General features: G+C 40.2%; 1 protein-coding gene across 1 annotated transcript in view; it reads right to left on the bottom strand.

The window, feature by feature from the left end:
- Positions 1-619: 619 nt before the first annotated feature.
- Positions 620-27,005, bottom strand: part of TAF4B (TATA-box binding protein associated factor 4b) — a 73,722-nt gene continuing 47,336 nt past the window's right edge. Inside the window, exons 13-16 of the mRNA XM_030444680.1 lie at positions 26,448-26,573; positions 25,333-25,389; positions 12,053-12,175; positions 620-787 (exon numbers count right to left, since the gene is read on the bottom strand). Coding sequence (XP_030300540.1) covers positions 620-787; positions 12,053-12,175; positions 25,333-25,389; positions 26,448-26,573 — 474 coding nt within the window. The remainder of the gene's footprint in view (positions 788-12,052; positions 12,176-25,332; positions 25,390-26,447; positions 26,574-27,005) is intronic.

Here is a 27,005-nt window from a genome sequence, read left to right as displayed (position 1 = left end):
TCCCTCAGTCCCTTTCTCAGAGGAAAGGGAGATTGTAGATGAGGCAAGGTGGGGGTGAGAAAGAACCCCTCATTCCTTTTGCTTGCTCCTTTGCTCTCCACAAAGTAGTAATTCTAAACCCAGAAAAACTGAAGAAGATGCTGAGTCAGATAGGTAATACATTAGCATGTTGACTTACTGCTGGTTCATGGTTAAATACTGTTGCCATGCTATGCAGTGCCTTTAAAGTCTTATTTGATTCCCTAGATAAGGTTGGATTAGAAGAAGGCACTACATGTAGAACAGATGTTGCAGACTCTGGAGTAGTGAAGCAAGTGACATACATAAACTAGGGACACGTATCAAGCCCTCGGAGCCTGCAAGACAGTTAAGTGCAAGCAGGTTGTCAGGTGCTCCTGTGTGCATCTCAGTGTTTGTACTGGTTTACAGACTGATTTAAGCCAAGTATTATTAAAAACCCTACAGGTGCTAAGTTAGGTATTTAATAAAAATGTTTATCTGTAAACAAGAGTTATCCTTACAACGGATCATATTCCAGAAACCGGAATTTCAAGACAGTGCAACAATGCTTCAGTGTTTTCTTTGGCAGTAGACAGCAATTTGAAATGTAAAACTCTAATCACTTCAGCAGAGCACGGTACAAGGTTAGAGAATGCTTCATCTCCCTCTCTTGTTCCATGCAGAATATCAAGTCCCTGAGACAGACACGGGTTATTCTTGGACAGAGCAACTGTTTCGTAAGGCAAAAACCTGATGATCCAGGAGCAATTCCATTGCCTTTCAAATCCTAAATGGGGAAGAGAGAAAAAAAAAACCCACATTAGAATTCCATGTAAATACAAGCTTTTAACCAAATTGGCTGGATTATACTGCCTACTTGCATAAAATCAGCTTGCTTATGTTCAGCTTTACGTGTTGGAAAACCATTAATCCAGAAGTCCTTGCACATTGCATACTTCAAAGACAAAGCCAGCACTTGCCGGTTAACGGTTTGTTTCAGTCAAAGCGATGAAAAAACCCTCAGTAAAAAATTCTTTTTAAAAAACTGTATCATTACAGTGAGATAAATAACTGTCATTTCACTGATGTCATACTACATAAACACTTGCACTACATAAACCAGCTAAGTAAGAAGGTACTACCATGGTCCCTGTGCAGAACCTAGGTTGTGCAAGGCTCTTACTCCACTTGCCAACACGCAGGCTCCAGTTTTTCCCATCTCTACTTGAAGCAAACCATGACTGCAAGTGGGCTCTAGCCTTGAAACACAGCCAGGAGAAATTCTTACCCTGGGCATCACCTTTGAATTGTCCTTTTAAGGGAGCAACAAACAAGAAGTCAAATTATCCGCATGTTCATAACACTGTACCCGAGCCTATCCATCTCAGTTGGCTGCCTTGCTTGGTTATGAAAGCACAATTGGTAGGAGATGATGATGTTTAGTAGTTATACATTCAGGCTACTGGAATGAGCAACCCCCACGCATTCCAAAATGCCCCAAGATTTATTATTAGAGGCAGGGAGGAGGAAGATTACCATAAGCTGCACAATAGACTGGCTACTTATCTTGGAGCCAATCTATGCTACACAGCCAGTCTCTTATCACTACTGGAGGGTTCTCAGTAATGAATGCAATTTGTACAAATACGAGTGCTCAGTCTCTGTAACTTCAGCAAGGCAATGCCTGCCAGCATCAACACCACTTGGAGATGGTGTTGCTTGGATGCTGAGTTAACTATATAAATTCTTACCCTAACACTCTCTGCAAGACTTCAGCAAAATGACTTTGCCCACTTTGCTTAGAGAAATCTGGTTAAAACCCCCATACATTAGAAACAAATACCAGTGCTGGACCATCTATAGCAATGAGTGCTACTGTTGTTAAGGGGGAAGCATTGAAATTTACTAAAAAAAAAACCAACCCCACATATTCACCAGAAAGCACACACTAACCACAGGAAACCCAAGGCATATTGTAGAAATGGAAGCTGTATTTCTTACTAGCTGCATGCAGGGTATTCAGCATCATTTCATTTGCTTTACAGTCAATACTATTAAACACTATGAAATGTCATCATCTGAAACTTTCAGTTTGTTAAATGGCTTGGAACAAATGTGTGTGTGGGGAAGACTGCTGGCCACATCGTGCAGGGAGGGCACTGCTGTCCTGGTAGGAGACAAAAGGGTCACAGTTCAAGTTTGTCATATGACAACCCTGAAGGATCCAGGGAAAAGATAGCTCTGCAATGCAGCTGCCAGCACGGGTTGAAAAGGAGGTCAATCCAACAGGATGCAGCAGAAGGCCTGAGGCAATGTTATAAATGAAACAGACCCCAAGGGCTTTCAGTAACCCAACAGCTATGTCCTTTATATTTAAAAAATAAAGAAACCAAAACTTTATGGAGGTGAAAGCATTTTCTCTCTAAATAGTCATTAGACTAGAAGTCTTACCTTGAAAAAGACACCAAACAAAGCCACTTCAAAACTGTTCACCCCCTTAAAAAAAGAGAGGCAGGCAGCAGAAAACCCCAAGCCTGCTTTGGAAGCTGTTGGAGCTGCAAGGTGCAGGGCAGAAGTGCCAAGCTGCCTGCATTTGAGACATAGTGATGGATTTCTTTATTCCTGAATTCCTAACCATTGTGCCCATTACAGAGACACAAAGTGATGTCTGTAATACTGCATCCAAAGCCAAAGCTTATTCTGGACTCTTGTTTGCTAAGACAGTAAGTTAATACTTCTAACTTTCATGTAGAATCATACCAGCTTATCAGAGGTACTGAGTCCAGCATCCCAAGGGCCAAGGGCTCTTTGAGTAGTTACTGAACATACCTAAACAAACAGCTGTTACCACATTCAAGTTAAAAGAAAAGGTCTTTCTCTCAAAGTGCACAATGGCTTAAAATTGAAGAAACCAACAGTCATCTTAGGTCATTCCAGTCCAGACTGGGACAGTGTCAGGGAACTCACTCCGAGCTAGGTTTACCTGGGTATGAGCACCAACCACTGGCCCCTGCAGCTACATCAAAGCACTGGTCTTCCATTGTTTTGTTTTGGACTTTGGACCAAAGCAGTGGAGAGTGATGTACTTACTACTTGTCTTCTTGCAATAAAACATTTAGGGAACCAAAAGTAAAACCACTTCAGGTTAAGATGCCATGCTCACCAAAAGGAGCCTGATCCTGTAACTGTTAATGTCCAAGATCTTACTCAAGAACTGCCCAAGTCTGAGCTCTACAGCTGAAAAAAGGCACACTTTAGGGGAGGATCCTCTGCTGGTTGCTTCTTGAGAGAGCCTCTTCTTGAGCACATTCCTGTCGGGTAGACATCAGTCTTGTCTCTTCCTAGGCACCAGGCAGCAGTCCTCTCCTTTACACCTCATATGTCTTCCTGCACAGAAACTTCCCCACACTGCCTTTGAGACCTTAAATACCCTGGTTCATTCACATAATTCCAGTCAATCCTTTGCTCCTAGACATCTCTATTTTGTTCCCCCCTGTTGGGCAGTCCTTGCTATTTTAGGAGATTCTTCATTACAAAATTCTTTAGCCTAGGCTAAATCACCTTTGTGAGCACCTTCTTGTGAGCAGGACGGTTAGACTAGATAATCTCTCTTATCATTCTGTGAATTTGAGTGAAAAGTGCTGCTTTTCAACCAGGCCACGGACAAGTATGAGGATAAATTAATCCAAAATGCACCCCCGCAGAACAAATTTTAAGAAAAGGGTGCTGCAACAAGCTTGCACCCCCTCTCCTGCAATATCTAATTATTGGTGCCTTAATTAGCAAATTCTTCTTTTTTTCTTTACTTCTTCTCCTATTTATGTATTTTTTTTTCTTAACTGGGAACACTCCCCTTCTCCACAGGGGTGGCTGGAAGAAGTCACCCATATCCTGAGATTCCTGCCTTTCACTTACACCCCCAGTACCCTGCTTTCCTTCCAAAAGGGAAAGGACACAGATACAGGCACTCCAGGAGGGGCGAGTACCAGTACAGATACCACCAGCTGATCTGGATATGCTACAGCCAGCAGCAACAGCTTCAGCTGACAGATGCTATCCATAAACCACCATAAACCAGGTAAGGTACTCTGGCAACAGGGCTCTGTACCACTGGAAGCCACTCTTTGCAGTACCCAGCTTAAAACAAGCTCCTTGAGGCCCCAGTGGCAGCAGTCCTGCTTTAAACCTGTCCTCAGAGTCAAGTCAAATCAGCAACTTTGCCAAAGCAACATTCTGTCACCCCTTCTTGATCCTCAGAACCTTTTATATACACCTGACAGAGATAATTTACTCTCACTGTTCTTGGCAGCAGAAGACATCGCAGAGCTCCTGCAATAGTCCCACACCTACTGTGCGTTTGGTCTGGGAGGTTCCTCCTGAAACCCATCTCTAAGATTTCTAGAGCTCTCTCCAGTGGCTGGACCAAGAATTAAATGCTAACTCTGAAAAGGCAGGAGTGAAGGTGATACAGAGCCACAGCTCACCAGAAAAGTCTTCCTTTACCTGAGCAGCCACCACCACCTTATTCCTAATCTCCAAGGTGCTCAGAACATCCAAACACATTTGTATCGTGGGGACTGACAAGACAAAAGTTGCTCAAAGGGCTCAGCAGACACCGTGGGTCAGGCTCAGAGGTGTTCCCAGCAGAGTACACCCTCCTTTCTCAATTTCAATGGCTTCACAACAATCAATTTCAAAATTTTAAACTCTTGAGAGGAGCACTTTAAGAGAGCAAAGTGTTCAGTCAAATGTTAAAAAGGCAAACAAAGATTTCTCTTTTTAGTTTCTGGTGTAGCATTAACATGACCCAGTCCCACAGCTAAGATCTTAGGAGAGCAAAGTGTCATTGCAAAGCACGGGACAGTTTTCAATGACATCTTCAAAGTCTAAATAATTCCAGCTGTGTGCATCAGAGACACTGTTGGAGAATGGCAAGAGCAACCAGCAAATCAGAGCAAAAGCATCCAAGTTCAACCCCCAGCTCTGTCACCTGTGGTCACACTCAGGTCTGTGATATTTACTGCACTCCCTACGACAGATTCCCAGCCATAAAACACAGAACAGGTTTCTGTGACAGGAGTTAAAAAGGTTAAAATGCCATTAACACATTGTGGAGTGCCCAAACACTTTACTGGGTCTCTCCCAGCAGCAAGGGGGAAGGAAGAGACCTTATCAGAATTGTGACAGTTTTTCTTGTAAAAATAAATGCTTAATTTAGACCAGAGAAAAAGGAAAAAAAGTTGATATTTGGTGACAAGCCAGCCTACTGATGCTGTCTATTCTAACAAGCCTCAATCTGATAGAAGCAATCCCACATTCACAATAGTAAAATACTACATTACTCAATACTCATATGATTATTTTTTAATATAAACTTGGTTGTACTAGGTGGTTGGGGTTTTGGGTACTTGCTTTGTTTTCTTTTTTGACCTTATAGACCACTAGGGTAGATCAAGCCAACATCTGAAAGACTTAGATCTCAATTCCAGGCTGCTTCTCATGCAGCTAAAAACAAACGTATATTTATGATGCTATCTGCAGCCTACAAAGAAGCCTCATGAAGCTGTCAGGTCTATATAATGGAGAATGCTATTCAGCTATGCATTCTTCCTCAGATTTCACTGCAACATTCCTACAAGTCCTTTCAAATGTAGGCAACAACATGTTTTACATATTGAAACAAATTACTACAAATGTAATGTCAGTTTATTCACTATTATGCCCAAGATTCATGTACGCACGTCACTTCGTATGGCTACATCAGATGCTTAATCTGTACCTGGAGGTAATGAATACTATACAAATATGTCATGTTAGTTAATAGACAATTATTAAGCTGAAAATTTCTGGCTCTTTGCCACATGATTTTAAGCAATGTATTGTCAACTAAATTATAAATCTCCTGACCCTTCACATGTCATCAACATTCGCGCGTTACCAATATGTTCAGCCTAAAGCTACAACGCAATTAGTCATTTAAATTGCAGATATCTTTCACACACAAGAAGAATTAAGTTCATCTCTAGCACAGAGAAGGCACAATATGGGCCAATGAACTGGATTTCTGAAGTGTGTGAATGGCAGTTGAGAATATTTTTGCCTATTCACATGAGAAAAAATTCACATCAAGTGTAAATGGCCTAGACTGACAGCAGCCAAGAAATTCAGTGCTGAAACTGAAACTCTACAGCTGACAGGGCTCTGCTTGGCTCTTCCAGTAGATAAGGAAGATGCTGAAGCCATGTTTTATAATTGCAGTAACACTTTTAGCTCCTCTCTTCCCCAAAGGTATGACTGTGCTGTAGACTCTTGAGTTGTCTGACAACCTGAATAAGAAGCGGAATCTGAAATCAAGAGTCTGCATATATTGAGCACTTGCAAAGGAGAAAAAGGAAAACTCTTCCTGTATCACTTTAGACCTATGGGCTGGGGGAAAGGGTGGTAGAGACAGAGAGACACGTAGAGAAAGAGAGGGACACCCTTAAAGTGTAGAAATAGGTTATGTAGCTGGGCTCTGAACACCTCACTTACATGCAAGTAGCCTAGGTCCAGTTTAAAGTGATCACTTTTAAATTAATTTTCTGCAGATTTTAAGAAAATACTTTAACAGACTATCAGGTACTAATGCCAAGAACCAGCCAGCAGCCTCTCTGCAACCCCTGGGTACACATGGAGTAGCAAACCTATCACCATTGGCTACAGAGCCAACTTCTGTGTTTAATTCACGTTTAGATACAGTCAAATCTTTAATACCAGTTCTGAACTTGATGAATTATGCTATCGTGTTCTCTTAACAGAAGAATTTATATCCAAAAAGGCGCCAAGATCTTCTCTAGCTAACACTTAGAAGAGCCTAATGCCAAATATACTCTACCACACATCCCCCCTGCAAATGCCAAACAAGTAAAAGCAATCTGATTGTCACAGATTGCAAAAACCAAACATCTCTCTTCACCAGTCATTTGGAAGAGCTGGAGTTTTCCTTCATTCTTAAGAAATTTTTACTTACAGGCCTAGTTCTTCTAAGGTCAGCCTAAAGATCCTTTCCAAAGCTTAAGCAAGCATCATATGCAGAATGTGCTTAATATAAGTGCATACCACCATCCCAAGCTGTAAAGCAAGAAGGGTAAGTTTAAATTCTGTTAACAATGATCAGATGTGGCAGAGACCTGGCCACAAACATGACGAAACACAAAGCTTATTTTCTCCACCCACAATAAACACTAAAAATGGAACAATGAGCAGTTTGGTAAACAAACACTTCTTCCTGCTGAACTTCTTCCCAGAAAGAAAATGGAAGCTTACTTGTGAACTGCAGTACAAAAAGGTGTGCATCACCCTACAAGTATCACATTATTTCATGCATGTTGGCCCAAGCTAGGGATTTTACAGTAAGTACTCACATGGCTCTGCACTGCCCCCATGATACCAGCTGCATAATTTCTTTCTGCAGCAGCTCCACAGCATCCATAAAGTAATATTAATAGTTATTATATAAAATTATACTTGTAGTAGCCTAAGTTTCCACAGCAGAGCTAGACTACAGGTGGCAAGGCAAGACCTCCACTTACAGAGCAGCCATTCTCGGTGGTGGATAGAAAAGCTGCATGCAGTATCTGGAATGAGGATGCTTCTTTTGCTGATGGATCAAGCAAAAAGAAAGAAAAGACAAAATTTAACCCTGAGTAACTCAATGTAATCACCATGGAAGGAGGAAAAAAAAAGCACAAACCACCAACAGCACTTAGGGGAAAGACAGACCACATCATTTGTGAAGTAATGTGCTATCACTGAGTCAAAAGGAATGATAAGCAAGCTCTCTCCCCCTTCCCTGACCCCCCAAAAAAGCCCCACAAAAAAACCAAAAAAGCCATAAAAAACAATCACAGGAAGTGCAGAGGCCCAAATAAGTTTTTATATATAAAGCAGAAGAATGGTCCAAGCACAGTCTTCAGAAGCTAACCATCAGAATAACAGCCATTCACCTAACTCTACTTTCACAGATGTAGATAGATTTTTTTTTCCTCCCTGCTGCAGGAAACTGCACCATACTGCTCTCAGTTCAAGACTGAAGACAACCTCAGACCCAGGACACCTTTGGACACAAGGAAAAACAGTTTAAGGACTCAGAGATGCAGATTGTTTTCTCATAGACAAAACCTTTAGATATCTGCAAGGGTTTTCTTACTTTTAAGATTGAGTTGCCAAACTAGCTCTGTCATCAAAAAAGCAGCAAAACTTAATAAAAAAGATATTTCTCTGTCTATTTCTCACCATTGAAAACATTATGGGGCATGATCCCAACCAATAAAAACTCTGAAGCAGAACACAGAATTGGGAAAATAAGCCTGTGGCTTCAAGTTTACTCCTTTTCTGTTTTGTTTTAAAAGTGTTCTCCACTCTCAATATGAGTTATTTTTCAATTCTTTCCACCCTTTAATTCATTACTGGTCACCACATGTCCTCAAAATGAGGGAGAAGAAGAGATAGGTAACCAATATACAAACCCCAAAACACATATTAATCAAATCCAAAGGCCTCTCCCCCTCATTGTATGCAAAAGCGTCTGGAGGGACCAGCACAAGAGAGATGGTATTACCACCTCTGGATTACAAATAGCACCAATTAACACATTTTTATAATAGAGGGACTTTCTTACCAATACTTTCTAAAATTACTTTTTTGAACAACACCATTCAAATGTTCAGTTGTAGTGAAGAGAAGATGTAAAACTACTCCAACAAGTGGCTCCAGCCAGAAAGGGAAGAATTCCCATTATGCTGATGCTTTTTTTTCTTTCATTAGGCCTAGAGCATTAGCCTTATTTTTTCATTTCATGATCCTCAAGGATTTGCCCCAACTGCTATTTCAAGTTTAGTGATACAAAAGCAACAATCATGGCAAGATATAATTTATCATTTTATATTCAGGGTTTTTTAGGTCCAAATTAGTTGACAGATGCTCCTCTGGGCTCTTTCTTTATTTGCTACCTGCCACACTATGAAGTCATGTGGCAGGCTTCTAGCTGTAAAGCACATGCTCATTTACCACATGTTCTAAGCTTCCAAATTAAAATAACCCGTAATAGGTCTCCTAGGACCAAGTAAAGAAAGCAGAATTTCAGGGAAAAAGACAGGATGAATGTGCAGGAATCAGACACCGAACTATCCCAGAATTAAGACTTCCCAGAAGAGGTGCAAAACCAGGTGGCAAAGTAAGGAGGAAGCAGATATTTAGGGCTGAAGAGTCACCCAATTAAACACAGATACTCATTTGTGGAGAAAGGAAACATGGCAGACTGACAAAATGCTGTTCTTTAGCCCCTCACACTTACTGTTACTGCAACAGAAGGTAACAGATCCACACCAACCCAGTCTGCTGAGCTGTACAACTTCCAGTACCCATTACATTTTGGTACCGAATAAAGGCAGGCGAATATGGAACAAATTTGCTTACAGAGCTTCACTTTTTTAATACATACTGTAAATTATTATTTCTTCCCTGTCTCCCCAAATACCTTAGGGCTTCAGTTTACATCAATAATGGCTTGAAACAATTCCTTTCCTTTAATTGTTCTAGTAGGCAACAATAAAAAGAAGCTGAACAGAATCAACTTAGTTCTGACACAGACACATGAGATACAAGGAACATAATCCAAGGAAAGTTGAAGTCTCAGTAAAAAATCCAAATGCAGTTATCATAAGTGATTTCACTCAATACTGTCAAAGGATCATTCTTATTCAGGATTAACTTCTTCCATCCTACCCATCTAACAAGATACTCAGCTTGAAAAAACTAATAAATGGTCACTGAGGTATTATGCACAGATTTACTCCTTGCCACTGCATTGCTACGAAGTTCTGACATTTAAGATTTCTTGAGAGTAAAGCTGTCTGTATTTGCAATTTGAAATGAAAAAGTACATCCTGCCTGTTTAAATTATTCTCAGACAGGTTGCCCAAAAAGATGATTTTAAAGATGCCCAAATGTGTATCAGCCTCAGGCCATATTGTACTTGCTTTCAGTTTCAAAGACCTCCTTTCATCTCTGAAGAATGGAATGTTGTTTACTGCTCAGGATGTTTTGCCATGTTATCATGAATGTATTACAAATGTACTGCTTCTTGAACAAGAGAATGTTTGTCAAAATCATTCTTTATTCTACATGAGAAGTCTAAAGCCTTTTATAAATCCTATTCAGATTTACTGGGACATTTAAACATTTAAGTATAAACATCTTTGTCAAGTTTGCTATCCTGCATAATTTCATAAAAAAGAAAAAAGGTCCACAGAGAATTGCTTTCTGGTAGCATGAAGCCTGAAGTACTAGGCACTGGAATGCCAGAAATGCATGTGAGAAACAAAAGTAGTTGCACAGGCAAAATTACTTTCACCTACTGCCCTCACAACTCAGTCTAGGAAGGCCACCTATATGAGAAGGATCTTAAAATACAGGAGGTAAATTTGAGACAATGAAATACTATAAGGTTCATGGTCAGTTTTAGGCACATTGTTTCCCTATCCTTTTAAAATGGCAATATAAATAATGGATCAGCACCTCACAACAGCAACACTGTTATTTGTCTTTCTTTGGCACAATCTCATGAAGCTTTTAATAAAGCAGACATAGCAGGCAATGAGAAATAACTGAAAAGCACCCAACAGGCAGACTTGCTAAATATTCAGAAACAAATTCTGCAATAATTACAGAAAACCACTATGAAGAACAGGAATAGTTACTTGATAGAAGCTTGAGGGAAGAGGACAAAAGGACGGGGAAAACAGTTCTTATGCTGGACTAATTTTTTCAAGTTTTTCCAGTAGTATTATAAAAAAAAGTAGCTATACACCTTCAACTTCATGTGAAATTGCATTAAAAAACTTCAAAGTAGTGAAGACTAGCTGCTCAAAAGCTGGGAATGCTGCTTTCTGCAGCTTGTTTAGACATAGATTTCTTTTCCCTTCACTTGTGTTAAAAAGGGAGCATTCAATGAGCTAAGTGTGTCTCCACATCAGAATAAAATCAAAGAAACAAGTCTACCTCACCTCCTTAGAGAGGTCCCTTGCAACAGTCCAGGCTGAGGGTACAGACTGCCTCAGTTACATCGCAAATAGCTGAACTTTATACAAGGTTCTTCCAGCATGCAAAAAAACCCCAAAACACTGAAGTATTTTCAATCCTAGCTTCTCTTTAAGCTTCCTAGGCCACAAGAATAAAAAAGACTTAAGGCTTATTAGAAAGAACAACTTTACCACTGCTTCCTCCACACATGAGTTACTTTCCAGGCTTCTGCTCCCTGTGCTTGGGTCAGTGGCCAATCAGTCATTCACTTGAGCAATACCAAGGCTTCACAAGAAAGAGGAGAAACTAGTGACAACATTTGAATGACAGCCTTCAATATGTTTCTCCCACTTCCACCCACGATGATGATCTTGAACATTAGTAGGCTGTCAGCCTCCTTGGAAAGAACTTCTGCAGCCCTGTAAGCTTTCCAGGTCCTGGAAACAGTTAAATCTCCAGTACAATCGTAAGAGAGCCAGAAAAGGTGACCTGGCTCATTGCAGGACCTGGATGGTCCAGCTTTCTTTACTGATTTTGAAGGGGAAGGATCTAACCAAGGTAAACTGTTCAGTCTCTATGCATTGGAAAAAAAAGTCCACATCTGAATGCCATAGCAAGAGCCTTTTCAGAAGAAATTGAAAACAAGCACTGTGACTTCAGCTGAGGGGCCATGACAACTAACTGCTGTGGAAGAACACACCACAGCTTCATTACCCTCCACTGAAGATGGAAGTTTCTCTAAGCCATCATTTTGTTGAGTCTTTTACAGACAGTGCCCTTATCTGCAGATCTTCCCATAGCACAATTAAACATCTCCATCAAATTTACCAGAAAAAATGCTTTTCTAACAGAAAGTTTCTAGTTTTCTTACAGTATGTAACCAGTCATTTCATGTAGGAGAATTCTCACTTCTTCCTACAGGGAAGGATAAAAGTAATTCAGTATGAAGACAAAACATCACCATGCAAATCACTGCAAGATATGTCCATACCTCCAGCCCTCCAGATACAACGTTTGCTGAATCCAATGGTCTTTTCTTCCTTGGTCCAATGGCTGCCAAAGCTGTGAGGTTGGCTTCTCTTTGTTGCATTTGAGCTAACTCCAATTGTTGCATCTAATTTGAAAAGAAAACACTTTTGTTAATTATGACAAACAATATCCTAAAAAGGTCTTGGTTCTCTTTACAGGAGCTTCACATAGTTCTGCAGTCCCTACTGAGACAATGTATTTCACAGAATCTTTTCCTGTCCTTCCAGACACTTTTGATATATTCTAATATATCAAAACTCAGTCATACGTAGAGCCTTAGAACACTCATGACCCTATAGACAACACTGTGTAGAAGTAACACTTTATGGAGACCACACTGTAGAGTCTAGGTAGCTTCAATAGAAACCTTGCTCCTGCTTCCTCAGCCTCATAAGCTTTGCCATTTCTAATTAAGAGAAACTATTGACCAGAAATGGCTTATGAGGTTGGATTAGTATTAAAAGTAGAAGTTGCCAAGTTCTGTGAGCTGAATGCATTCTTTATTCAGAATCTTAATTAATGACTGCACAAGCAAGATATTAAATTTCTTCAGGAGTAGTATCTGAACCCAGCACTCAATATTGCCATTCTGAAACATCTTATCATCCAACTGAAGAGGATGCTGTCAGTTTACTGAAATTCTTTCTATTCCCTGTACATATTTGAGTCTTCAGGCATATCTGAAGCAAGTTGGACATATACTGCTACATTTATTTTCACTCGCCTCCAAAAACTGCTCAACACAAAAAAATCCTTGGAAACAACCTCTGCTTGGGTTAGATAAATTTGAGATAGGAGAAAAGCCAATAGCTTAGACAATCAAAGAAAAAAAGGGGAAAATATTTATCTCTGCAATTCAAAGTACATAGTACTCCATTCTGTTCAGTAAGTATAGATGCCAGCTGCTCTGGAGCTCAACCCAGTCAGGTCTGCAGGCAGGTGGATGACCTTGGATTGGCCACCTTGCCAACACAACCATGCTGCTTTCAGACCCAACAGCTGTCCAAATTGGAGCATGGATGATCATGGGAAGAGCTCCTTTTTCTCTGGAGAGAAAGAAGACTTTTGTATTTACTCGAGTTTGTCCCTAAATACAAACCTCTGGATTTGATGTTAACTCTTAGATGATATGATGTGCAACTAGACCAGCTCCTCAGCCCATGCTCTCCTCACTCTCAGGACTTAGAAAATTACTTGGATGCAAACCCTTTGCCTGCCTGTATGTGCCTTATCTTTAAAGTAAGTACAGCCATATTACAGTAGCAAAGCATCCAACTCTCTTCCCTTCCTCCTCTACAGCTCCCCCAGTCATAAAAACAGTTAATTAGTTAGAATTCCTCATCCAGTCAGTACAGATATTTTGCTTACTAAGCTTGCAACACACTAAGTCTTTTCTTTTCAGCTCTCAGAGATCCCACTTCATAAGAACTGAGATCATACCATCTACAAGGCATTATTCCCCCACTTGTTACTACTTAAATAAAGAAGAATAAGGTAATAGTGTGGGGTTTGTGTGTGTGTGTGGCTTGGGGAGGAGGGCTGCTTAGTTGGGTGGATTTTTTCACAAGTCTTATTTTACTTCAAATAGGTAAACATGTTCTTACTTTAGTGATGCTGGCAGCTCCACATCAAGTATAGCAGCAGCCAGGCTACTGAAAGAAAAATGGTGTTTCAGTGGAGATTCCTAAAAAGATATCTTGCCCTGGAAGGTGCCAACTACAAACATGGTTTTTCAGCAGAAATCAGGAAATGCAAGACTTTGACATACACACATTGAGAACAATTTGTTTTCTGGTTGGGATTTTTTGAGGAGTTTTTTTATTTGTCTGCTTGTTTTAGGAGATGAGACAAATGTGTCAGTTATGAAAACAACACTATTTTTAAGTCAGCTTTGATCACACATTGTGTAGGTTTTTGCTTACAGAAAAGCAGTTGTACTTCCTCAATGCTAAATACCATCATTCAACAACCACAGAGACACTATTCTTCCTTTTGTGTGCATTGTAAACACTCAACCTTACTTATCAGAATTCATTCAGTTCTGGAGACTTGTTTGTTTTAGAGAGACAGTAATATTTTATGTCCCTTAAACCTGAAAATTACTAGTGTTGTGCAATTGCTTGAATTGTGCAATTGCTTCCCTTTATTCTCAGTCTTAAATGTGTATACTTGCACTCAGAAACATGTTGCAACCAATCAGGGACGGGGGGGGGTGTGAAATAAGACTAAAAGTGAAAAATTAACTTGAAAGTTCACAAACACCACGAAACACTGACACTTAGAAAATATCTTTATATGATATCTTCATCGCTTCCCAAAATAATCAGAAGCAAATAAGCACTGAGATTCTTTGGTGGGGGCACATGCTGACTCACTTCCTGCCTCAGCTGCCCAGGCCTCCAACACCTGCAGCAATTCCTATTTACAGGAAGCTCCAGAGCATCCCTGTAGCAGTAACACCTTCCAGCTACCAATGTGGTTCTGTCCTCGTGCTGGCCATGCGTACAGAAGTTTGTGACACTACAACATGCCATCCCTCTCAGGGCACATTAAATTCCGAAAGGCTCCAGTGGTAAAGAAAACCAGAAGGGGAAAGATGATTTGCTTTACTTTTAAGAATAATTACACTTAAATCAAGCAGGATTTTTAAAACCATTAAACTTAAAAAAAAAAATCAAACAAACCAAATGCCTTTACTAGCTTGACCATGTGCCTTCATTACCATCGGCCATACAAAAACATAGCCCTCCTCTCCGTCAACCCTACAAAACACACCCAAACCAGCTTCACCACAGTTAGACGTGAAAAAGCAGGTACCTGGTGAACATTTGACCATTGGCTTGAAGCAGAATTGAAATAAGACCCTCTCTACTTTTTAAAGCTTATGCTGATGGACAGCCATGGTAAAGACCAAGGACAAGAGGCCAGAGCTATGAATTAAATAATGAGAGGCCTTTGGGTAGGTATTGGGAAGAAATTCTGCAGTGTGAGGGTGGTGAGACAGTGGCACAGGTTACCCAGGGAAGTTGTGGATGCCTCATCCCTGGAAGTGTTCAAGGCCAGGTTGGATGGGGCTTTTTAGTGGGTGGTGCCCTTAACTATGGCAGAGTGGTTGGAACTAGAGGGTCTTTTAAGGTCCCTTCCAATCCAAAACCACCCAGTACAGGGTGGAGGGGACTGGGTGTGTTGAGTGCCTCTTGGTGGATTACCAGGATGATGCTCTGGCTGAGGACTGGGTAGCACCTGGGCACCATAACTCCTTTATCCTACACAATCCAAGCTGACAAAGCATACTGTCAACAGAGATGCCCCCCAGGAGCTAGCACTGCTGCTGGAGGACAGCACTGGCAGAAAACCAATGCTGCAAAGGATGGTATGAAATGATGTGCTTTCTAAAGACAGAATTGATGCATTAGTGACCAGGCAATTCCCAAGAAAATGCCAGAAATGGAGCCATTACCATGATCTACTCTTCTCAATACATTTCCACCTACTACACAGTCAAAAGATTTTTCAGATCAGGCAGAATCTCACCAGGGTTTGGAGCAAAAGAAAAGAGAAATCATAGTCTCTTTTCATTCTAGACATCTTGGGGATTTTTCTGAGAACATAATTAAGACAAATGAATTTAAACACTCAATCTCCATAATGGACTCAACAGATCCCCATTAAGTGTTAAGGGCAGGCATCCAAATTACCCCGCTGAAGCCAGCAAAATCATCTTTTCATCAAGTTCTGTTGCATTAAAAAGCGTGAGATTAAATGTCCAAACATTGTGTGAGCAGTTAAAAGCACAGTATAAGGAGAAGACAGGCAGATAACATCAAGGGATACCCGAGGATACTGGCTGGCTAACTACTGCTGGATTTTCCTAAACAAGATTAGGAAAGAACAAGAGGCAACTATGTTGAGTCAAATCTTTCTTTAACAGACAGTTTTGTAGCACACAAACTAGGGTAGAAAGATGACTGCAGCAAGTGAAATGTCCTATATACACTTCATTAAAATATAACACAGAAAAGCTGCATCTGGTAACTGTTTCTCTTCTGGGGGCCAGCTTTACTAATATTGGTGTCTCTGTCTAGAACAGGATATAAATACCAACTGTCATACTCATGTTTGTATCTTGAAAATAGCTTTTTTTTTTCCCTTTTGAAGACAGAAGTGTATAATGGCAATTCAAGAGGAGCAGGGGGAACCTGCATCACGCACCAGACCCCCAAACTAGCAGATTTGTCCTCAACCTGACTTACTTCATCTACTGAAAGATGCTGCTGTTCACCACAACAGAAAACTACAACACATGTCCTGCACAAAATTTATTCCCCAAGAAAAGGACTGAGAGGGGGGAGTCTCCAGGCAAGAGGCAAATGAATGTTCAAGCTTTTTCCCAATTTTTACATATGCTCAGAATAGCAGTACTAAGAATTCTAAAATCCTGTGTATAAAGATCAAATTGCTATGAAAACATTTCAAGACTTGTAAAATATTCTTTGTTGCTGCTGGCTTTTTTAATAATAAAAATAGGGTTTAAAGTCTGGTCGGCAGCAAGCAGGAATCTCTAGGGTGACACAATAACCATTTAGGTTAATCTGACCTGCAGCACAAATCAAGAAGTAAGGTATATTTTAAAGTTCTCCCTCATAGTGAAATGGCATTCGCAGCATGGCTGTAATCACACACAATGAAAGGTTTTAAAATTGACCTCTCTGTTCTTCACTCAATCCTCTACTGAGAAAAATATTTCTTTTCCCGTTCACAGAAATTCTATCTCACTTCTGTCTCATACTCCACATCTCAGAAAACACGCAAAATCTATTTCCACTACCACACCAATGACTTTTTTGTGTCATTTTAATATTAAAAAATAAATTTCAAGCTGCATAAGATGAGCAGTACTTCAGCTATGAGATGCTGAGACTATTTTTAAAGCAATACTGCAAGCTGGTCCCAAACCCTTTCACTTATGAAGTACATGATATATGGTTGTTGAATTATTTGAGCTCTGATACCATTAAATGACACAAATCTTGCAAGGTTTTCCTTAAGCACTGCAACAAAACTAACCTCTTAAATACAACTGAAGAAAGTAAAAAGTATACTCCACTACAAATAAAGTCAACTAATTCATACCATTGAATCCATGATATGTACAGCACCAGGTGGGTGCATCATCAAAGGGGGAAAGGAAGAGCTACCCAGGTGAATACAAGTTTACATTCAAACAGGAGTAACAAACCCGCTCACGTTGGTCACAAAGTCCCCAAAGCAGAACACTGCAGTTGCTATAAGCTTTTACAGAAAACAAAGAACATGAAACCTTTACTCTTTAGATACTCAAGAGTAGCTTTAGCAGGGAAGATTTCCCTAAAAGTAGAGACAAGAAATTAAGCATCTGTAGGGCCTCATAGAGCAGTAACAGGATCCAGGTTAAAGTAAAGCCAGGCATGTGGCACTTGTCCAGTATGATGCTGGTGGATGACACTGTTCTCAAGAAATTCATACCACTGCCTACTTCTGCAGGAGCTTCAATATGTACAGTATTTGGAAACAAATTAAGAGAGATTTCTCCATTTCTCAGATTTAAGTGCTAGGAATTTGTGTTTAGAAAAAAAAACCCCAAATAGTCTTGGCACTGCAATAACAAATAAATAGTCGTATGGATATAAATGAGCTCGGAAGAAATGCTGGCAAGACAGATGGGGAAGCTAAACATCACAATTCTGTACTTGGTTATAATTAATTTAAAGGAAAGACTGAAAAGTGTATGTACAAGGATTTATACAAAGAAAAAAGTGAGAATGTCACAACATATGACATTGTAGGCTGACAGAATATGAGACAGATGAAATAAATATTTAAAGTAAAAGAAGAACTGTCAGGAAAGGAAACCAGGGAAGGCTGAAGACAAGTTAATGTATGCCTAAGGGTTATGTGTGCTATCCAGCAATAAGTGCATTAGAAGTAATAAAAACACTAAGGTAAATGAACAAGAATTCATATAAGACTTGCAGTGGTATAAAAGCAAGGAATATAAGCATGTAAAAGAGGCAGAAGCCCCCAACTCTTCAACTTCCACAATAAAAAAAAAAACATACAATAAATTAATGAATATTCAAACTCTAAGTAAGTCAAAGCAACTGTGGACAAATATCAGCATTTACTTTTTTACAGACTGCATCGGTGAAAAAGGAACCTGAATACCTAAGCAGGTCCTTTTTACTGCCCATTACTATACAATTAAAAAAAATAAAATATTGAGGTGCCTTTTAAGTGGAGTCACTTATCCCACTGAACTGACTCCTCTCTCTTCTATCCATTCTTTTTTCCTGACCATTTTTCCCAAGTTAGACTGGGTTTCATTGTGTCTTCTATGAAGTACATAGAAAGTTTTCTACTGCTCCCAATCACAGAATTATCTGGGTTAGAAGGGACCTCTGAGATCATCAAGTCCAACCCTTAATCCACTGTGACTGTGGTTCCCAGACCATGGCACTGAGCACCACATCAGTCTCTTCTTAAAAACCTCCAGGGATGGAGAATCCACCCCCTCCCTGGGCAGCCCATTCCATTACCTCTTCACCCTCTCCGTAAAGAATCTTTTCCTAATATCCAACCTAAACCTCCCCTGGCAGAGCTTAAGCCCATGCCTCTTGTCTTACTGATAGCTGCCTGGGAGAAGAGACCGATCCCCCCCTGGCTACCCTCTTCTTTCAGGGAGTTGTAGAGAGTGATGAGGTCTCCCCTGAGCCTCCTCTTCTCCAGACTGAACACCCTCAGCTCCCTCAGCCCTTCCTCACAGGATGTGCTGGATCCCTTCACAGCCTCCTTGCTCTTCTCTGGACCTGCTCCAGCACCTCAATCTCCTTCCTGAGCCCAGAACTGGACACAGGACTCAAGCTGTGGCCTCACCAGTGCTGAGTACAGGGGCAGAATCACTTCCTTGGACCTGCTGGCCACACTGTTCCTGATACAGGCCAGGATGCCATTGGCCTTCTTGGCCACCTGGGCACACTGCTGGCTCATGTTCAGCTTCCTGTCAATCCAGACTCCCAGTTCCCTTTCTGCCTCACTGCTCTCAGACACTCTGTGCCCTGTCAATTCTCCATTCATTGACATCAGAAAAAAAACCCTCTTATTTTCTTTACATGGCATTTAAGCATTTTAAGGAACTTGTGATGAAAATGAAAAATAAACTTCAAAAATCTGTTTGCAATCCCAAGCCTCTCACACTGGTTATCAAAAAGCTCAACAAGCATTATTGCCTCCAGCCTCCACCTTTCCTATACAAAACTTTCTGCCCAACAGGTTGACTGAGGCTGAATAGCAGACTTCTCATATGGGGGAGATTCTCTGAGGAAAGCTGACATTTGAAGGTTTCATATTTAAACATTTATCATCCTCTCCTCTTGTCTATAATGCAATTTCTCTTCTTACAATTGCTTCCTTTCAAACTGTTTTAATTAGCCATACAAAACACCGACTTTTCCCTCTCTTGTAATTTATGTTTAACAGCAGAAAGGTTGAATAGCATGCACTGGTTTGATAGGCACTCCTAACTTATCATAGGGCTGTATGTAATACTGTAGGATTCTCTCAGGTTAATATTGCACATACCTGATTCACTGGACAAACAGCCCCTACCATGGCTGTGTGCCACAAGACCAGGTGCCTTTTCTGGTTAGAACTAAAGGGTGCAGTGCAGTAAGACAGGTTGGAGAAAACAGATTATTTTTTTTTTTTTTCCAGGAAATCCATGAAGCAATTTGCCCACAGAAAAAAAAAATTCTTCAGTTAATATTTGACATTCTTTGATCTATAAATGAGCAGGTGCCCACATAATTTAAAAAAAGGTCCAGGGTACAGTGACTTCTTGACTCCTAATCTTAACTATTCTGGTTAAGACTTTCCCAAGTGTAGTCTAGAATAATCTAGAACACCTGGAGCATTATAATTAGACTCTGTAGTTTTTGCTTCAGATGCTATCACATTCAAGAAAACCACTCAATGACCACCAGCAGACCTGCATTATCACAACAGGACAGTGTCCAGCCTTTGCACTGTATTACTTTAAAACCAATCACAGTTTTTATAAATGCACACTGTTTTGAATTATTTTCAGCTACTCTTAACATTGTGTATTCGCTCACTCTGGAGGTCTCAAAGCCAGAGAATGCTGAAGACTTAGCTTCAATCTCTAATTACTAGTCCATCTCATCAGGCAGTCTACCCAACACTCCTTCTCAGCACAGAACACTCTGGCCCTCCATCATCATCTTTTTGTTGTACTTTTAGTCCTAAAATTTCCTCTATTAGCAAGATTCTAATCCAAGGCCATATGCTCAGCTCATTACATGTCCATTACAGTGTCTTAGAGAAACTTGGAAAAGGCTAATTTGACAATCCAAAACAGGCTTAATGGACTTGGAGGGGTGGGTGTGGGTGTTAGTTTTTCACTAGACTGAGGATAGTTGCTGTCATCTTCCAGCCAGATAATTTTTGGGAATCTGGAACAGTATCTCAGCTGCTCTTTTCTTACAGTCCTTCCAAACACCAAAATGAAATGAATTTAGTTCACTCTGCAGTTTGCTCAATAATCTAAACACTTGACAGGACTTCCATCCCTGACTTCCTGCAACAACTCATAACACACAGAATCTCTGATGACAGACCTCTAAGCTACATTGCAGGTAACAAAATTTATGTCTGTTCAATAATTATGCACCTTTTTTTTTTTCCCAAAACATGCAGAAGCAGGTAAGAAACAGTACAGAACAAAGATAATATAAATCAGGTAATCAACCAAAAGCTCTCAGGATGTCACTGAGGGCTCAAAAAAGGCAATGGATCATGAGGAGATTTTACTTTGGTCAAAGCATCTTGTTTGCTTTTTTGAGAGGTTACGGTTAACTAGGGAGCTTCCTTTTCCCCTGCCACAAGAGTGGTCTTAAAAAATCTGAACCATTAGTTCCAGAAGAGTAAATACAGAAGCAGCACAAGAGGCATAGAGAAGAAAAGGAAATAAACAGCTTGAAAATGTGGGTTGGAGATGATACAGAGAGCAGAAGAAAAAGAATTAGGTTTACACTTACTTGTTATCCCAGAATGTAAAATGAAATAAGTAAGAGAGGATGGATAAGTGACATAGGGGGAAAAAAAAATCACTAATTTTTAAAAAAAGATACTATGGAACAACTACCTTACAGTCATTACTACACAGCACCCACAGACTCCCTGGAATCATGCAAACTTTTTTTTCTATGTTTTTGATGGGGCTGTCTCCACAAAAATCCAAACCAAACGAACAACCAACAACAAAAAACAACACAACAAGCCTATAAACAAACAAGGGTTTGCTCCCAGTCAGTTGATAGTACAGGTACTGAATTTTCTCAACATATAATCTGTTGCTGTCTTGAGGTATCTGTGTCGAAACTGTAACAGTGAAATGCACACATGCATCAAGCAGGAAGGAACAAGGAACTGGAAAGACCCATGCAGTTGTAGAAGAACAGAGATGGAAAGGGCAAGGAATGGGGCAAGCAATTCTGCAGTCCCTCAGAGGCTTGTTCCACACCCTTCTTCTTCTCCTAGTTCAGGACACTCAGCTTTACCCACTGATAGATGCTGCAAGGTGCCACAAGTTGAGAACAGAGATGAAGGTAGCTACTACAGAATAAGCAAAGATACTACAAGTACAACACTTGGTTCAGCTACACAACCCCAAGCAGCAATCTTGCACACATACAATCCAAAAGGTTTGCCCAGCCTCAGCCTTAGGCTTCCTGAAGCCATACTTCAAGCACACTCACTTCTGAAGCTGAGGCAGAAGTATAAGACACCAGGATTTATGGGGTTTTTTTATATTTATAGTACACACTGTTTAATAGTGTGTACTGTTTAATAGACATTTTTACAGGTCTTCCGGGATGCACTTTTCATATGAAATTCTTGTGCATTTGACAGCATCCTACACCTACTCAATTTAAGTAAGCTCAGTCAGAGAAGGGACGAAGCCAGAGAAATTGTAAATACAGCTACAAGAATTGCATCAGCAGAATATTTGCTTTGTAATTGGCAGTATAGCTCAAAGTAGAACAGGAAATAGCAGAAAGCACCAAAAAAAGTTATGCTTTAAAAGTGCAAGTATCAGGGACACTGCAAGGACTGAATCCTCTCAGCTTGAAGTGGCAGATAAGGCTGAATGAAAAGCAGGGATAATTTACTCAGACTTTGGGAACGAAGTTGCAACAAAGAGCTGGCCCATGAGGTGTGCAAAGACAAAATTCTTGACTGCACAAAGGAGCAGCTTGGGGCAAGCCTTGCAGCTGCCTCACAAGGAATGTGCACTTTCTGTAGGTATTAAAATCTGCTGAAACAGGTGAAAGGGGAAAGTAAATAAAGACTTAATTCATAGCAAACTACGTAGACTAAGAATATAGGAAAGTAAATGAATGACTTAGCACAGGGGAAGTTTGAGGCAAAAGGTCATGCAAAAAGGGATGAAAAGGTCACAGCAATTATGTATAGCCTTTTGGATAAAAGAATTCACTGCTGAGTCTCTGGATGTACTTCCAGCAATGTTAAGATGTTGCCTCCAGCTGCTGGATGACAGCACATCCTGGCTTCATAAGTATTCATTGTTAGCATGTAGACTACATTTTGAGAAACACTGCTTTAGAGACACACTCCAGTGACATTACCCTACACCCTCTCCCTTCTCCCAGGGGTCACCATCAACATAAAAAAACAGCTTTGAGGAAAAAAGACCTGTATTAACTTTTAAAGAACTTCAAGCGGATCAAATATGGCTTTCCAGTGGATATTCAACAAGAGTGGCCTGGAAAGGATCTAATTCCAGCAAACAGAGGTATCGAAATTCCCAAGTGTGGTTTCTTAGAGCTGGCTACACTAATAACAGGTCAAGACAGACTATGGAGAGCCTTTTCAGGCTTTCATCCCAGTACAGACCATGCTTCTGCAGTACCAGTTTTAGACTCTGCATATTTGTTGATTTTCTTTTGTTCTTACTCCATCTTTACTCAAGTCTGGTTTTTTGCTTTTTTTAATGCAAATGTTCTTTGACCATTTATCCCTAAACTGTCAATAAAGTGCCAAAACTGACCAGCTGCATTTGGGCTCATTTCCACTCAACCTTGAGATGGTCTTGCAGGTAAGCAGACACAGCAGGTGGGTGCAGCACGTGAAGCCTGCAGAAGTTCTGGCTGCCTCATTCTCTGGAGAACAAAACAGCAGGACAGAGGGCAAGGCAATACCAGTACAAACATCAGCATCTACCCAAAAGGCACATCTGCCTCTTCTTTTTTGAAGCAGTTGGAGACCATATCACTCTGAGAGGAGCACAGCATAAAGGAAATATGCAGGCCAAGTACCATGAAGGCTGTGAGAGTCTGGCATAAGGTAAAATGCACTGAAGAGGGTGAACTCCAAGCACTTTGTAGAACACCAAGCACTAAACTTAGATGCTTTCTCTGCTCTGTTGGTTCCTTCTTTGTACATCTATTTGCCACTTTTAAAAAGAGATCTCAATAAGAATACCAAGCAATCTAAAAAAAAAAGTCTCAGAACACATAACTAACTTCTTTCTGATACCTGAATCACAGAATATTATTCAAGACAGTACATATTATGTTTTAAGTTAACACACACTATTTTTCACAGTAAAATAAATTGTATAAATTAATTGCTCTGCAGCATTTTATTAAAAGAAAGATCCTCTAGAAACTGTCAGATGATGCAGAGGTAAAGCCTCCCACAAAACAAGACAACTTAGCATCACCCACTGGTTGTTGATCCTGGTGGCACTAGAGGCAAACTGGGAAGGGCTTTAGGGCAACTTTGTACTCAGATTGTAAGCACGAAGAAAGAGTTCAAAGCAGAAAAAGAAAGAATTAAAAGACAGAGTAAAGCAAATTCCTTTTCTGTCTCTGTATTTTACAGTTTCTTCTACTATGGTGCAAATCCAGAGCATTGATTCTAATACTATTTTACTGGATTTCCATTTGTTTTGCCTGGGTTCCTACATTAATCCAAACAATAAGGGTCTTTAAAGCATTCATAAATAACCTGCTGCTGCTGCTGGCACCTAGTAGCCAAGCACAGCAATGTTAAGGAACAACAAATTTCATAGTTCAAGAGGCACAGTTAAGGAGAAAGGTTGCTCAGAAAATCACTCTCATTTAGCACAAAGATCCTTAAAAATTGCATGAAATCAGTCAAGTAACTATAGAAACCAATTTCTTCAGCTCTGTATCACACGTCTCACACCTCAATTGTCTTTATTATCGTCTGCTGTCAGATCCTTAATCAGAAATGTGAACAGGCTTGATGATTTATTCAGCAGGGAAAAGAATCTGTAGGTCAAGTGAAAAATTTCACACACACATACACACACAACTTCAACCTTAGGTACTTTCATTTCATTCTGTTCCCAGTAGCTCTGGGGGCAACTCCAGTGAGATCCAATATTAAGGCTCAATTAAAATAAGCTCCAATTAGTGGAGCTTTTTTCTCTCAGGCTAGAAAAGTCAGGAAATGGATATTGGGAAATGTAAAAAGTCAGCTACTGAGAGGAGGCTGCAGACATAAATGAACTTATTTGTTGATTTCTACAGTTGCTATGCAGAGGCCTCTGGGAGTAAAAGCTTAACCAGTCTAAGCTATAAACTAAAACCCCTGCAGCTAAACATGAACTGTGTGAAACAAGGGCTCCATTCCAGAACAGAAAACTGCTGGGCCCAGAAAATTAAAAGCCAGAGGCGTTTTCCATTTAAAACTAAATCCCAGTACCGCCTCCCAGCCAAAGAATTATAAGCAGTATCAGATTTACAAAACGAACAATTACCCTGGAAAAATGTAGCCTATTGTACAGTCCCAGATGCTAAATCTCAAAGTTTCGGGGGTTTTTTTGGTTTTTGTTGTTTTGTTTTGTTTTTTAATCCCACATTATATTCCTACCAAGTGTACTGCTGCAGTTTACAAAGAGCCATTTCCAGACAGGACTGAAAGTATGAAAATAAAACGTTAAAAAAGAGAGAGCTCACAATTCATTGACCTCATTTGAAGCGCTGCCCTTGCCTGTGGCAGTTCCTGTCCTTCCCCGAGGCCTCTGCAAATGGTATGCAGCAGCAAAATAAACCCTGACCTAATTGCCAGGACAGGGCTGCCAACCTTCTCTCAACACACAAAGGCAAGCATGGTAACTTGGTAACATGGTCCTACCTCTTTCGCTTTCTGCTTTAACCGCAGTTGCTCTGGATCTTCTTTATTGGAACGGCTCTACCAGAGGAAGAGGAAAAAGATTGAACAGAAATTACTGGCATCCAAACACCGTCGCATCCGTTAAATATTTAATAAATGACAATTTTCTCTGGTGATTGAAAGATATAGCTCGAGGGTTGAATGCCTCAATCCAGACTGGCTTCCCTCCCCCTCCACGTGCAAACACGCACGCACCCCAACCCCCCCCACCCTCCCCTCATCTGGGCCGGCTGCCTCTGCTCTAGCCTGAAGCAAGATTAAGCTGAAAATGATGCTAACACTGTCAGTCAGGTCCAGTCTAGGCATGATGTTGTTCATGTCAGCAGCAGACACTTAAAAAGGATGGGAAGTGTAGGAAAGAAAGGGAGTCATACTCGTGCAAGTACAACACGATTCTTTTAACTCCAGATCAGGCTTCTACCCCAGGGGCTCCAGAATTCAGCTTGAAACAAAACAAAAACCCAACAAGCAGGAAACAAGAAATTCACATTTCATGGAGCAACAGCTACTGATATTTATTTTCATTTTGCTCCTGCACTTGAAGGCAGGAAAGAGGGAGGAAAGGTACTTATTCAGTCCTAGCAGTGCTTCCATCAGGGGCTTGGAGATGCTGAGGTACCAGCTCCAAGGCTATCCCTCTGATCTAACTACAGAAAACAAACACATCTGGCAGGGTAATGGATCTCACCAAGCTCCAGCTTGAACAAGCAGAACAAACCCATATTTTCAAACAGTGCCATGCACAGATACGGATAAAGACACACCAATTTCAGAGTCAGAAACAGACCCTGGAAGGACCTTTATGGCTATATGAATTTTTTTTTTTTTTACCAGTAGGACTAATCTAAAAAAAAGACCACTAACCACAAATTTCAAAGAATTATTGTGATTTTTTTCAAATAATACAAAATCTAAAATCCTTTTCTGTAGAGCCTAAGATATCATAAACATTACAGTTTTCCAGTTACAAGGTTAATGGTTACTACATTTCAAGCACAAAGAAGAGAAACCTAAAGATGCTCAGCAGTCTAAAGGATACCACTACTTCCCTGGAAAGTAAGAAGTGCAGTTCTTACCTTGGCTGCTCGAAGCAACATTTCACGTTCCTCCTCATCCTTTCTCTGCTTTTCTAGGTGATCAAGCTTTTCAAGAAATCTCAGCTGTGCTCTGGTGTCACTAGATACGACATAGTTATCACTCCCCTGGAAAGAGAAGTTTGTTATAGACAACCAGGCTTTTAAATACACCATTAAAGCTCAGAAACCCAATGGGAACAATCTGAACAGAACAATGCTATTTTTTGAAAGCTGAAATGTGTGACGTTTCTTAGCATCTGTGACTACTAAGAGGCTATTGCAAAAGTGGCATTAGCAACATCTAGGTCCATTGTTTTTTGACTATAACAACCAAAAAGTTTTCAACTTTAAAGGCTAAAATTTTATTTTAAACAGCAGTACTATATTCAGTAAATATATGTACAAGACTACTCCAGACATGTTAAGAGGAAAAAAAAATTAAAAATTACAAAAATTAAATATATTAAAAAAAATTTTAAAAAATTAAAAATAAAAAAAAGAGGGTGAAGAATAAATAAAATTTGAGAATTTGAGATTTTAAGTTTCTAATGTTTGGAG

Source organism: Calypte anna, chromosome 2 (assembly GCF_003957555.1).
Source record: "Calypte anna isolate BGI_N300 chromosome 2, bCalAnn1_v1.p, whole genome shotgun sequence".
Lineage (NCBI taxonomy): Eukaryota > Metazoa > Chordata > Aves > Apodiformes > Trochilidae > Calypte > Calypte anna.
Note: the sequence above shows the minus strand (reverse complement) of the source record. Positions and strands in the feature narration are given on the sequence as shown.